This window comes from Tenebrio molitor, chromosome 2, assembly GCF_963966145.1.
Source record: "Tenebrio molitor chromosome 2, icTenMoli1.1, whole genome shotgun sequence".
NCBI classification, from domain to species: domain Eukaryota; kingdom Metazoa; phylum Arthropoda; class Insecta; order Coleoptera; family Tenebrionidae; genus Tenebrio; species Tenebrio molitor.
Genome location: NC_091047.1, coordinates 5,412,214 through 5,426,510, shown reverse-complemented (window position 1 = coordinate 5,426,510; position 14,297 = coordinate 5,412,214). Strand labels below are relative to the sequence as shown.

General features: G+C 37.6%; 1 protein-coding gene across 3 annotated transcripts in view; it reads left to right on the top strand.

Annotated features, from left to right (window-relative positions):
- The first annotated feature begins 9 nt into the window (after window positions 1-9).
- Window positions 10-14,297, top strand: part of Polr2H (DNA-directed RNA polymerases I, II, and III subunit Rpb8) — a 68,134-nt gene continuing 53,846 nt past the window's right edge. Inside the window, exon 1 of one of the 3 annotated variants that reach the window (XM_069039598.1) lies at window positions 10-180. In XM_069039598.1, coding sequence (XP_068895699.1) covers window positions 108-180 — 73 coding nt within the window. In that variant the 5' untranslated portion in view covers window positions 10-107. Of the gene's footprint in view, window positions 181-4,800; window positions 4,962-14,297 lie in introns of those variants that run through there. The other 2 variants (XM_069039600.1, XM_069039601.1) reach the window with 2 other exon arrangements.

Below are 14,297 nucleotides of genomic sequence, written 5' to 3'. Positions count from 1 at the left end.
TATACGGTCTGCATCGGACTGTCAAAAGTCGAAAACGCACCGAATTCCTAGTTTTTGTATAGGAAAAATCGTCATAGATTTTTGCTCATTATTTATTTATATTAGCCATGGCAGGTGTTTTGTTTGAAGATATATTCAACGTCAAAGATATCGATCCAGAGGGCAAGAAGTTTGACAGGGGTAAGTCCATACAACACTTGATAAATCCCAATTCTTTTTCGCCGCTTCTTTTGAGGTTATGTTGTTTTGAATCGGAAAAATACTCCTGTTAATAGGACCGAAGGCTTGTCGACTCATATTTTGACTCAAATGCACGACTTTATGTCTATTATTTGTTTATGTAACGATCTCCTTCAAAAACATACATATTTTATACAACTCGAAGACATTTTTAGTTCAACCCTTGAAGGAGAAGTTTGAAGTTTTATTACATCATTCAAGAGTTTTATGTTGTCAGGTTATTACGTCAACTTCTTAAGCACCAGGAGTTTGCACGAAATTAATATTTAACCAAAACTAACTCTGTTACATTATGTGAAATTGAAACCCTCATCAAGCCATATTAAAACCAAGGCTGCTCCTTACAAAATTTAGTCGCCAAGAATCCCTAAATTGTCTTGATTCTGTTAACTTCATTTCCTTAACATGTATGTGTCAGTAAATTGTCAGTTTTCTCTGTTTTGAATCTATTACACTTTATGTTCATTCAGAAGTAATTTTCAAAATTCCAGGAAGAGAATGATTATTAGAATGTTTTATTTAGTTTTTTACAACTAATCAAGTGATTTTTAAGATTTGTCAGGTTCAAAAATAATCGTTGAACAGTTTGATTGTTGAATAGGACGTTGTAAGTAATAATTGCACAACTGTTGGCAAGAGTGAAGTGCAGTCCTTTTGGAGGTCTCTCCCAAAGAATAAAATACGAGAAACAGTTGGAGGCTACTGTTAAAAAAAAGTATTAATCGAGAGGAGTTGCGGTTTGTGGTTTAAATGGATTAGTGAGGGAGCCGCCCTCGTCGAGACCCCCGAATTGTGTCAGACGTCTTTATTGTTTCTTTGTGCGTATTAGGTTTCATCTGGAGAGCGCCCAGGCCGCGTGTAAATATAGTGGTCGCAGGGAGCTGACGCTTATCTCTGTCACAAAGACTCCAGGACTCCACGCTGCGAGTTGAAAACGCGTCGAAACCGGACGTTTTCCTGTTGTGTCATGAGATGGTGAAACTGGTACGGGTGCAGGGGTGAACGGTGACCTAGACCCGGTAACCTTGACCGTCACCACAGATACAGCTGGATCGATCGCGTGCTTTCCCTCGATGCGCATGTCCTTCGCTCTCTCCGTTCCCAAAACCGCGACCTGCATCTCCCCGTTCCCGTGTTGAGAAACTACGTTGCATCGTCTCCACTCCCAGCGTAACGAACACGAAATGTTATGATGGACAGGGCGAATGACGGACGTCCGAAAAACATCTCGTTCTCGTGGCGGAAAAATGCGAAACCCGTCACGGATCCGCAGAGGAATTTTGCCCCGATCGTTCCAGCCAAATACGAAAATAGAAGTTTTGTCGGTCGATCTATTTTCCCGAACGGTAAACAGAAAGTAATTTGGAACAATTATGGGTCGGTGTTTGTTCGGGGCTCGATCGGTCGCTTATTAAAATTCTGAATTTGTTCAAAAGTCACATGGATGGTGCGAGGGGAGCGGACAAATATTTTACATCCAGATTCGGAAATGAGCAGTTTTCGGTTAGCTGATCCCACATAAAGCCCAATTAATAGGCCGCGTTATCTGCAGCCCTTTTTAATGAATTTCATTAACAATACCGAACGGTACGGTGGTGGGCGTGCGATTCTTTTTATTCAATACGAAACGTGTTTCAATGAGAATCGTCAATTTGAAGAGTTTGCCAGATCGATACTGGTTAAGGTGGTTTCCTTGTCACATTTATTCGTCCAGCAAAAAATGGCAACCTTTGAATGGGTGTTACTAGGATTCATTTTATAAAAAAGAAAATTGTAAATTAAGGATTAAATGAAAAATCGGAAAAGAGAAGGGAGTGGATATTTCTTCAATATATCAGTTCTTTACTAAATCCGTTCGTTTTATTTTATGTATTTTAGTTGAGGAGTCTCCGACCCCAAAATTGGTGAAGTTATAATATGTATACTCTTTTCGTCTTTCTGATGTGTCCAAAAATTTCAAATTAATCCACCGAACCTCCAATTACAGTCTTAATTTTCATCGAGTTTACACGTCTTGCTGCGGAAAACGTGATTTTGTCGAATATACCTAATAACCAAAAAAATTTGAAAAAATGATGCCGTTTTTTTTTTCAAATTTTCTATAGGTACAGTTTTTGACTCTTAGCAAAATTTCGTTACCTACTCTTGACAATGTCGTTTTAGAGGAATTAATTATGATTCATAAAAAATTTCACTTTCTGCGCGGAAGTGAGGCAACGTTGAACCCAGCTGAGCAAGTGAAATCAGCCCACAGCCGAAATTTTCTACTGTAAAGTCAAGTTGTAAAGGCTCGTTTTGCTTTCGTTGTTCTTATTTAGATGTACTGCGTGAAAATGAGAATGTAACAACATAATGTGGTCACAACTAACCTCACACAATGCACATGATGGTTCTCGACGTTGCTGTCAACCTATCAAAGTGTTACAGCGTTGCCATGTTCATCCCTTTCCAGAGAGATTTGATTATCAACTTTTAACAATTTTCTCAATTACTTTTACGTATTTATAGATACCTAAATCACGTTGCTAACGTTAAAAAAAACATATTTTCTTCAAACGTTAGTAAAATATGACATTACACTGCTGGATTCATAATGCTAAAGTGGCACTTCACTGCCATGGCATCTGACGAGCGGCAGATAAAGTAATTTTCTCCGCTGAAGAGCGGCATGCTTATGACCTGCTGCGTCGACAACCATTTTGAATTATATTCGATTTCAAAATGGTCGTCGATGCAGTTGGCTATGATGAGAATGCACAGCGGCCTTTAGATTTCGTTACAAAAAAGTAGTATTGACAGTTTTGAGGTTATGATCTAAAAGTGAAAAATAACAACTGTTTATAATAATCACTAAAATTCTGATGTCCGAGATTTTTTGGTTTCAAGCGTTATTTATTAAGTTAACGAATGTCTAAAAACAGGAAATCGTTCGTTGAAAAGATCTTAACTTTGACGTTTTTTTGACATTTGAAATGTAAACCAAAGAACTGTAAAATTACTATAAATGGCCGTACTGCCAACTTAAATATGAATTTTCAGGGCCAACTGGGTCGATAACCATCTAATATAATTATAATATACCCGGTGACTTTTAATGATTGCATTTGTTCGGTTGGCAAAGCATTTACGATTTTCTGTTTTTACACTTGACAGTCAAATTCAAATATGACAGTTTAAAAGTCAAAATAAATCATTGTACATCAAGAAGCTTAACCTAGAAAGCGAATCAACAGACACAGTTTTGACAAATGATTAGGCGTACCAATTATTCGGGAGTAGCAACCCACTAAATTTGTGGCAATCATTAAAAGTTACCTGGTATTTGTCTTAGCAGCCTTAAAAGTGTCACTTGTATGAGTTAAAATTATTTAGAATTAAAGGGAGACGTTTTTAATGCAGTACATGGAAGATACTCTTGTATCTTTTTAAGAAACATTTTCAAAATTCGGTTTCTTTGTAAGGGTCTACGGAGAAACGAGATTCCAATAAAGAGGAATCAAATAATAAATTCTTGTAAAAATTTATGTATGAGAGTTTCTTATTACAAAATCGTAATATATTTACGTACAAATAAATCACGGAGAATGTGTCAGGATATAACAATTATTCATAAAAGGGTTGTTCATATCAGAGATATGTAGATAATTCCATTGTTTTTCACATTCCTGTGTCATGCACATCGTTGGAATTTTTTCTATTTAAATAGGAAAAAAAAAACAACGCGACTAGGTATGCGTATGGTGAGGTACACGATGAGAAAAAAACAGTGTTTTTTTTACTCAATTTCTTTGGAAGAATGAATTAATCGTGACTGCTTAATTTTTTTATTTATTCGCAACTCGGTATTGATTTTTCTGCATTTATGTTATTCCTCCGGGGGCAGCTAGAATTTCGTCCTCGTCCAGGTCTTGGTCAGTTCCACTTCATGTCCAGGACCTTACCCCTCCGAGGAGCGAACCTGGCAGGACTTGGGCCGTATGCCATCGATTAAGGCGCCATCTGCGGCGGCCCACGCGTCATCTTTCCGTGTTATCGGTTCTTTAATGAAGTATTTTCCTCGTGGCGACATCTGAATTATTCAGCGAGCGACCCACCCCGGAAGATCCGGCGCTCGCGCCACCGGGAGTCGGATCTCCCTCGGCGGAGGCGTAGTGCACCGGATCGCCTTTTCGTCGCCGCCCTGTAAATTTCCGGGGTCGGTTTTCCGCCCCTCATTGGTCCCTGCACCACCTCTTCCACTCGGTCCATCCGCGTCGTTCAACAAGTGCCGTCCGAGCTTCCGTCCTGGAAGAAATGCGACGTCCGGGGGCGGCGATTTTTAATGAACCCGTCACGGTTTTAATTGTCCGGCGGCGTATTCGGCAAAGCGGAGTTTTTCGACATGACACGGCAATATTGCGCAACACACGCCTATAGATTTTTCGCGTTGGAATCTCCTCCGGTCTAACTCCAATGTGGTGGGGAAATTGCGCATTCGAAATACGGTCCTCCCCTCGGCTCTCCCCCCAATATTGCAAATTGCCGTCATCGGCCAACATTTTATTTCGTCTGTTTTAACTTTTAACACCGTGTTCGGGTCGAATGCGTTTTGTCGCGTTCCGTTCGCTGGTTTGTTGTGTTTATTTATTATTTACCGTTTTTCTCCTCGCTATTTGGTCGATTTTTTCGGCGACGACTTCCAGGACCATGCGCAGCCCAGCACCGCACTTCTTCACCGAATGGTAAGCGCAACCCACGCACGAATTATTCAAATTGACGATCTATCCATCGGTGCGTCGTCAAAATCTTTCGCCCTCGCACCAGCCCAACCGTTGCCCATGCAGAAGTCGCCGTAAAAATTGTCTTAAAATCTCGCAAAAATATAATGGCAACGTAAAAATAGAAGCCAAGGTCGCATGACACACGTGCATTCACCACGACGAAATTGTGCACTTTTGCTCCAACCGAAATCTATTGGCCAACGAATAAATTAGTGACGGTTTCGCGGCCGCCTCCTGCACCCGAAACAAAGAACCGAAGACATTGTTTCTGCAGGAACCCACACGGCCAACCAAAAATTATCAAACAACTCGATCCTTTATCTTCGTTTCGCGAGCGCGCTGTTAAGCGCATTATGCAATCTGTTGAGCAAGTGGCTCCGAAAATGCAGGGTGGGTCAGTTGCGTAAACGAATTTTGATCGGATCACGTCCGATGACCTCAAAGATACTCCCGGTTTTTACAAAATGGCGATCGTTTTTGTATTCCGTCCCAGAAGCGATTTTCGCTTCCTCGAATTAATTGGAGAGTCGCGGACGGAAGTGTCGATTTGGAACGGTGTAGTTATTTTTTGAAAGAGGCTAAAGTCGCCGGACGTGTCCAACAGATAAAAGCTAGTTCTTGGAATCGGATAGAAAGTGTGTCCCAAATAAATTCGCCGAAATCCGACCGTCAAATCGCGACCAATTGGAAGGAAAATGTGTCCTCCCGGTTCCTCCACGGCTTATCTTGGCGCACCAAAACCTCGAGGTTTATCTGCGCGTTTGATTTTTTGTTGTTGTGCACTTATGTCATAGCTGTCTGGTGATCAGCGAGCGGAAGAGACTGGAATTTCCAATCGCTATTCTCGGTAAACCAGTAAAAAATGCAATTAATCTCGAGATGGTGCGCCGGGATTTGTTTGGTTTAGCAGAAACGCGACCGTTCATTTTCCATGTTTATTGGTGGGGCTCGATTTATCGATCGCGATCGGGAGGATTGAATGGGACGCGTAAAAATACAGCATCTGCGAAGATAGACTGGTGCTAAAAATATCGGCGAGGGTTGTTACCGGGAAGGAAAGAAATAAGACGATTTTAATAAAGCTTTGTAGTGTGTTCCTTTCATAATGGAGACGTGAGCTTTCTTTCAAAGGGGACAAGGACAAAGCGGTTTTTGTCCAACATGACCGATAAAAAATGACGTTCGATTGGACGTGGAAGCGGCGTAGACAAAGCGCCGGTGCTTAAAAGTCGAAAGGAAGCTTATTGCGTTAATAAAACCAGTTAACCTGAAAATTAGGGACCATAATGGAAGGAAAACAGAAGCGGAGAGTGTTTATTTTGTCGGCCAGAAATGATTCACGATGTTGCATAATAGAAGATTTTTTTTTTGTGGGGTTTCGGGAATTGTACGGTGCGACCAAACAAACGACAAACATTTGCAAAACTGGTTGTTTTGGGTGGCTTTAATAATGTGGTCACGGTCTGATATTACGGAGAAAAATAAATTTGTACATGTCACGAATTACATTTTTTCCCGAATAGGTAGTTGCCACCGTTATCCGGACTAGAATTTCGCTTTTGTCACATGATTCTGCATAAAATTGCAATTTTTGAAAGGTTTCGAAGTAAACCGTGAAATTTTCTTTAATGTGTTTAATTTTAGGTGTCGGTTTGGGTTACAACAATGTGCATAATTTTTTAAATACATAGTACTTGACATCGTCTTGATAAAACGTACATGGTGAACAGCGGAAAGTATTGTATTGTAATTGTTTTTTTACATGGCTTGTTTGAGTTTAAGATTTATCTTGGCACAGTGAATAAAAGTCATGGTCAATTAAACTACACAAAAAATGAGGATTTCACGAGTCCCATTTGTAAATGTTGTTTTTATGCAACTGATGAGCGATCAGATAAAAGATATCCGCGAGTAGGTTGTGTACAGTGACAGATTTTTTGTGCCTAGAACTTGTTGTCAATAATAATAAAATTTTTGACCAGATTTCTATTTATTTTGTTGCGAAACACAATATGCCCAGTAGTGGAAATTTTCAAATCGTACTATGGCTTTTTTGGGAGCCACAAATCATGTTTCGGCAACAAACTGAGTATCGTCTTAAGTATGTTTGGTTGCCTATTTTCGCATTTATTTTTTTGTAAAAAAATATCAAAAAACTATGACAGTAAACAAAAAAAGAAAATGTCACGGACCTCCTTATTTTAATTACCTACATATCTATCAAATGAGTGTTCACTTACCTCGAAAAAACGTTCCACTGCAAGAAAATCCAAAAAGAAAAAAGTTTTGCGTTTTTATTTAATTCCAAATTGATTATTACAGGTAGGTACTTATTTAAAAAATAATATGTCACCGACCTTCGTTTAGGTGACTACTAACCAACCAAAGACAAGCATTCCTTCAAAGTTGATTTTGTAGATAAAATCCGAAAAAAATAACTGCATATAGGCGCTATGTGAGAAGCAATTTTTACCATTTTTGCGGCAAATTGAAGATTCTTTTACCAGTTTTGCGCGAAATAGAACTTTTCCAAGAAATCTACCTGGCCTAAAGCACAGCGAGTTCAAAATAATATTTCTACTTTTGATACTGATCACATTTTAAAACGAAATTTTGGAGTCCTATGATGAACATTTTTTTGAGAAGGTCCTAATAGTTATTTTCATATGAGTAGCGCTACTAGATCACTTTTCAGGTATGAGGCCCAAGTTTGAAGCACGAGGCGTTAGCCGAGTGATCCAAAACAGACCGAATACCTGAAAACTGACAGCGCACGAATATTGAATTACGTTTTTCGCGTTTGTTTGGGCAAAGTCTTAAAAAACATTAATTAATTGTAAATTTTGAGGTTATCTTTGATAGATGTCAAGTTAGGTATACATATAAACCGGAAACAATGTATGTATTTAGTTATATACCACTTTTCACGTTAGTATCTCGGGAAACGAACATGAAAATGAGATTTTTCCGATGTTTACAAGAAATAGAATATTCTTTTGCCGTTTTTGTGTGAAATAGAACTTCTGGAAGAAATCTAACAGGTCCACAATATTTCTACACTGGTAGTGATAGTAAATTGTACGATTGAATTTTTTCAAGGCATCTTAAACGCGATTTTTGTAATGTGTAGGAGCCTGAGAATATCCTGTTGTCACTCTTGCTTGAAGCAGAATTTTTAAAAGAAACAGCGAGTTCAAAATATTTCTACTTTTGATATACATTTCAAATCACAATTTTGAAATCGTACTATTAATTTTTTTGGGAGCATCTTAAAAAAGACTTTTGCAATGTTACAAGAAATAGAATATTATTTTGCTGTTTTTGTGTGAAATAGATTTTTTAGAAGGAACCGTATTGGTCCAAAATATTTCAACTTTGATAGTGATCACATTTCAAAACGAAATTTTTAAATGGTATTGGGGAATTTCTTAAACGTGATTTTTCCATCTTTACGAGAAGAGAATATTATAGAATTTTTAGAAGACACTTAAGAAGTTCAAAACATGTCTGTATTCACACTGATCACGTTTTGAAACGAATGTTTTATATCTCATACGATGGAATTTTGTTTGAAGTGTTCTAAACGCCATTGTTCCAAATTGAGAATCTTTTACAAGCTTTGTTTCGATGGAAATGGTTGTTGGTAGGGATAGTGATAAGAATCGTAAGCATAAACGAAATGGTTTTTTAACTTTAAACTGGTACCACAAGAGGTGGCACCTTAGAAAGACGCATTAATCTATCTTAAAAGTTTTTGGATTGACTAGGAATTTCCTTTTACCGTCTGGTTTTCGGAAAGTGTTGTGCTGTATACGTTCCTAGGTATTTCTTTCACCGCTTTTGGTATTAATTACATCATCATTTTGATTTTCCATATTTGGTCAATCCTTGGTCGTACATTGATTGTGATCACATTCTCGTATTTAGCTCTTAAACTTGGTTCTGACCATTTGCAATATAAATTGGTTTAGCTTCAGAATTAAAAACGTTAACGAGAGCTCTGCGGGGATGCTCCCCAAATTTTTCTCACCAGCACACGCCCACCTTCGCCCCTCTCAAGACCACAACAACATCAATCCGACAGTCTTCACTCGCATTGCCGCATTTGGCATCCGACCTTCGCAATGCCAATCGTCTTCGATACCGGCCAAAGGTCTCTTGATGCGTCCGTAACGATGCACGCAGACGACGTCCTTACAGTTGTAAATCGAAAATGTTTGCTTTCTTTTCGCTTCAATCGTCTGGATTCTAGTGAGAAACTGCTTCGTGTCTAGTACCGAGCCGTCCTGAGATGTTTATCGAAGACTCAACACAATGGAAATTGAACCGTCATTCACTTTGCGGGAAACCTTGAACTCGTCATCATAAGTTTGTAGAAGCCGTGCGTCTCATTAGCTGTCCCGCATCCAACAACAATGCGTTACTAATTACATAACTGGTACCATTATGGTCGAAGAGGTGCAATTGGTGAAAAAATTAAAATGGGCAATTTCGAGGTTCCTCTTGTAGATGGTTTTTGCACCAGGCACCAAATTTGACGCGGCTCATTAATGGCGGTAATGGTGGTGGGTTGAGATGGTTGTGGTCAAAGGATGAAGAGGACATTTTTTGTGAGGAAGGTGTCCAAAAATTTTGAAAGGGAGATAAAGGAATCAAAGAAATAAAGATTTTTTTTGAAAATTCTGTTTGATTAAGGTTTCAGAAAGAAGAAATTTGAATTTCCCGCAGTTTGACACGAATGACATTTGTTTATGTTTAATCGGGACATGATTAAACATGTTTGTTTTCAGCAAAGAGATATTTGCTTCGAGAATAGGAATCGTTAGTTATTCTAATTTTAATGTAAAACAAGGCAGAGAAAGAAAAAACAGAAAAACTTTTTGTTTATAAATTTTAGGTTAGCTGTCAACATGCTCTAATTAGAACTGTCAATTTACACTTTAAAAAAGCAAAGCAATTGACGGTTTGTAACGCCTTCCCAGCCCAGGATTTCATTTGAACGCCCTATACAGATTAAGCAAGAAGTTGAAAAAATATTTATATGTTTATTTGTTGTGGTTTAAGGACGAAGAGGACAAATTTTTAGTTTCTTATAAAATGTAAGAAGAAAATTTTGAAGGAAAGACAAAAGAGTCTACTCAATTCAGAATAACAAAACATTTTTATGTAAAGAGAAATTTTGAAAATTAGAAAGATCTTTTACTTTTTTTTGCAGATTATCCTAAAAAAAAATTATGATAGATAAGGGCCAAGATAATGTTTCCGATTGTTTAACATTTTTGATTAAAAATCGAGAAGTAAAAAAAGTACCTACTACAAAAGGTAGAGTTTTTTTTTTTATTGGAGAATTATTGTTAAAAAATTGTATTGGGAGATTTAAAAAGAGAGAACAAAGTTTTTTTGCCAACAGGATCAATCCTTGTTTTGCAAATTGTAACATTCAAGGATCTTTCGTGAAGTCTAGGATTCGAAGTACTTTTTTTTTCTTTAATAGAACGCGTTCCTTTGTTTTAGAACAAGAGGAATCGTTTCTATATCTATAGTCGTGGGTGTTTTCTTTTATTCGCCTATCATTTGGCAAACAATTGCTCCTTGTGATTTGTTCCTTATGTGACATCTTAAGTCGTAATGGCGTCGAAAATTGGGCGGAACGTCTTAACTACGCAATAAAGCCGATGGGCGAAATCGGTCGATATTGTAATGTTCGTCTTCACCCCCGACCTTATCCCACCGTTTCCCCTTTCCACCTTGACAAAGAAATTCGCCGTCACATGTCCGGGGCCGGCCATTTTACACCGCCGCCGCCTAGACCGGCCGTCAATAATTACCGATCGCCGTCATCATATTGTTTAAGGTCGCCATCTTGTCGCCACGTTGGCGCAACGGGGTAGGGCGACGGGGATGATGTGGCGGTCGGATCGCACCCCTCGTCTTCCCAATTTCGTTTTCCGATGACTCGAGGACCGCCGGTCCTGCATCGGAGTTGTTTTCAAATAATTTGTCACGGGAATGGGACTTTCCGGCGCGACCTAGGCCAACTAGGATGAGTCGGCTCGTGTGGTAATGGCATGAAAAAACAGTTGGGTGTGTCCGGGGGCCATTATCAGCCAATCGGAGAGCTTTTTGTTACCCTGGCGCCGGCAACATGGCGACTGTAGCCCTACCGAGCCGAACGCTCAATCCTCCGATGCCTTCGCCCACGTGAATTAATAAATCCCCATGATATACACTCATAGGGGCTTGCCGAAATTTATCCTGCGCTGCCTGTGGCCCGGAATGTTCCGGAGCGAAAGCGTTCTAGATTTGTTAACATAAGCTTCTGCACCAACTTATATCACTTGACACTTTTTACTCTGTATCGACCTCCCACCTCCCTCCCCGCCCTAAATCACTATACACAGCCGATCAACAAAATCCACATTTCCTACTAAAAAATATTCTATTATCATTATGATAAGCGAGCCAATTAAAATCACAATTACTTGATAACGACTAATGTGATTAAATCTTTTTTTATTTGCATATACAGGGTGTATTTATCAGATTAATAAGCCACTTTTTTTTAAATTCCACATTTTCACAACTACAGACAATTCATTAAAAATATGAATATTTATTTGATATGCGGAAAAGATAAAATTTGTGTTCACCTTTCCCTATACATGACATTTTTTGACATTTCGCTTTCCATGACGCAATAAATACATTTGTGATTTCTAGGACTCACAACATCCTAGAATCGTGTCGAGATCTTGGTCAATTAATTTTTTACAGACTAAACAGAGTTGACTATGTGAGTTATGTCAATGTGTTTGACGTACAAGCAATATTTTGCAAAATAAATTGCAATTTATTTTTTCACATTTACCAGTGTCTCATTTAAATTAAAAACAAATTACAGACAAAACAATAATTTGTAATGAATCTGAATGGTGTATCTTTTAGAGGAAAAACTCTCTCTTTTTAGTTTGTCAGAGAGGGAAAATCGGAAGGCAGATTCTTGTGATAATATTTTAAGTGTAGCACACACATTGCAAATTGCTAAGTGTAATGCTCAGGATCAGTTGTTCTGAGACATTCGCAGTATGTAAACACCAAATTTTGGACCGGCGGGAGATAACAAAGTTGCCTCGAGTCTCAAGAGAAATTATAGCACTAAAAAGTTACATAATTTATAGTTACAGTTAAATTGAAACGATAGCTCGTTCATAGTACTGTTTGTGGCAATTTAAATGTTACTGGAGCATTATTCTCTTGTATTGTTTAACAACCGATTATAAATGGGAAAGACTACTGTTACTGTTGACATTTAAGATGCAATCTAATCTTATTCGGTTTGTTTTATTGTTGTTCCAATTCGGATTCTTGTGCGAATTTTAAGCTTCTTTTTTGTCGCCCAAATTATTTTTATTAGCAAAGTAGCTGTGCGTAACTAACGTGAAATAAATTAAAATCGAGAGTGATTGACATAGTTCGTTATAAAATATGGAAAAAATCAACGTGGAGTCAGTTTGACATTTAAAATAAGGAAATACGTGGATTTGATAGGAACTCAACAAAAATGAACTTTTTAATACATATTTGTGTGACGGGAATATGAAGAAGTATTTTTAATAATAAAGAACGTAAAAAAGTAGCGGTAATATTTTTATGTGGAAACAATAAATTTATGAACAAGTAAAATTATTATAATTTTTTTTAATCTCCACTGGGAGTGAGCATGGAATTGTTTTGTATATTTTCCATTTAATATTATAAATCTGAAACGGCACTACTGTTGGTTTTGTTACAATTTATATCGAAATTATTATTTTGAGGGCGTCGAAGATGACTAAATTAATTTCTTTAATTGTTGGTGGATCAGCTTTGCCAGAGTTTACCAATTCTAAGTTGGAGGATTACTTCCTGTCATCAAAGGATTAACTGAAATGTAGTGAGCTTGTATGTTGTTGGTCTATTTGAGGCTAACGAGTGGTGTGGTAAAATAGACGGGACCGAGGAAATGTATCCTGCACCAGAGGCACACATTTAGATAATACATTTTGCTTCTAAGAAAGTGTTTAGGACTTCACCATTGTCATAAACTCAAACGCATTATGCAACATATACACCATTCAAACTGCATAATGCTCTATTGTAATTGTTACAATATTGTGATTATTTTAAAAAACTTTGAAGATTTGAACTTTTTTTGTTCGACACTGTCAGAATTTGCGAATTTTGATAAATGTCACAACTTGTCAAAACGAAACGTCAAGCTAATTTTAAAGATTTTAAGCGTTGTATTCAACTCGTTCGTGTGTAAATTTTTTTGGCACTCGTGGGCCTTTAATAATGGCCCACTTGTGAGAAAAAAGGCCCAATTTACACACGAACTCATTAAATAAACTACATACTATTTATTTACGGAACAAAAATACTGAATAATACGAAAGGTATTGATCAAACGTTCCTGATGGAGAAAAGCAAAAATAGTTCCAGTGGAAACCAGTATGATGTTGGATCAAGTAAGAATTTAACTATGTAATTGTTTATTGTGAAGTTTTGTAGAAAACATGACAGACAAAATTTTTAATTTCGAATAATTTGAGTATTAAAGGATTTATTTTTGAAACGGCAAACAAATTTTATAGAGATGTGTGTCATTCTTTTGCCACTATAAAAAATTGGGTTTTGAATTTTAAAGAGGAAAGTCAGATAAATACCGTGAAGATTCGTTGCTGTATCCACTCCAGAAAAAATCCTACTTGTGGACGACATGATTTTGGACGTTTCGCGAATTGGGATAAAATATTCTGTACCTACTAGAATATTTCCAATGAAGTTGTCTTTTATAACATTTGTAGTGATTTGTGTACGAAAAAAATATTTTCTAAGTAGAGCTTCAAATACCTCAATGCTGACCAAAAACTACTGACAACGAAGACATCCAAGTTTCTTTGGGCTGTTTTGACTACGATTCTTCTAACTTTTTGGATAGTATTGTACATAAATATAAACGAAACATGATTCCCCATTATAATTCGGAAATAAGAGAACAATCAGAGGAATGGAAATATTTTGGTTCTACTCATCAGAAGTACATAGTTTCTTGTTCAGAAGTCTGTTTCTAGAAACAGACGGGATCATTCTGACAGTTTACTTCGAACAAGGCAAAGCTGTGAAGTTTGTGAAGAAACGTCACAGAAAAATTTCCAAAGGTGTGTTCTTCCTGTAGAACAAACACACTTGTTCGCGACTCTCTATTACGTTGCAAAAAAATTAAAGAATTGGGCTGTGAATTTGTTGATCGTTTCC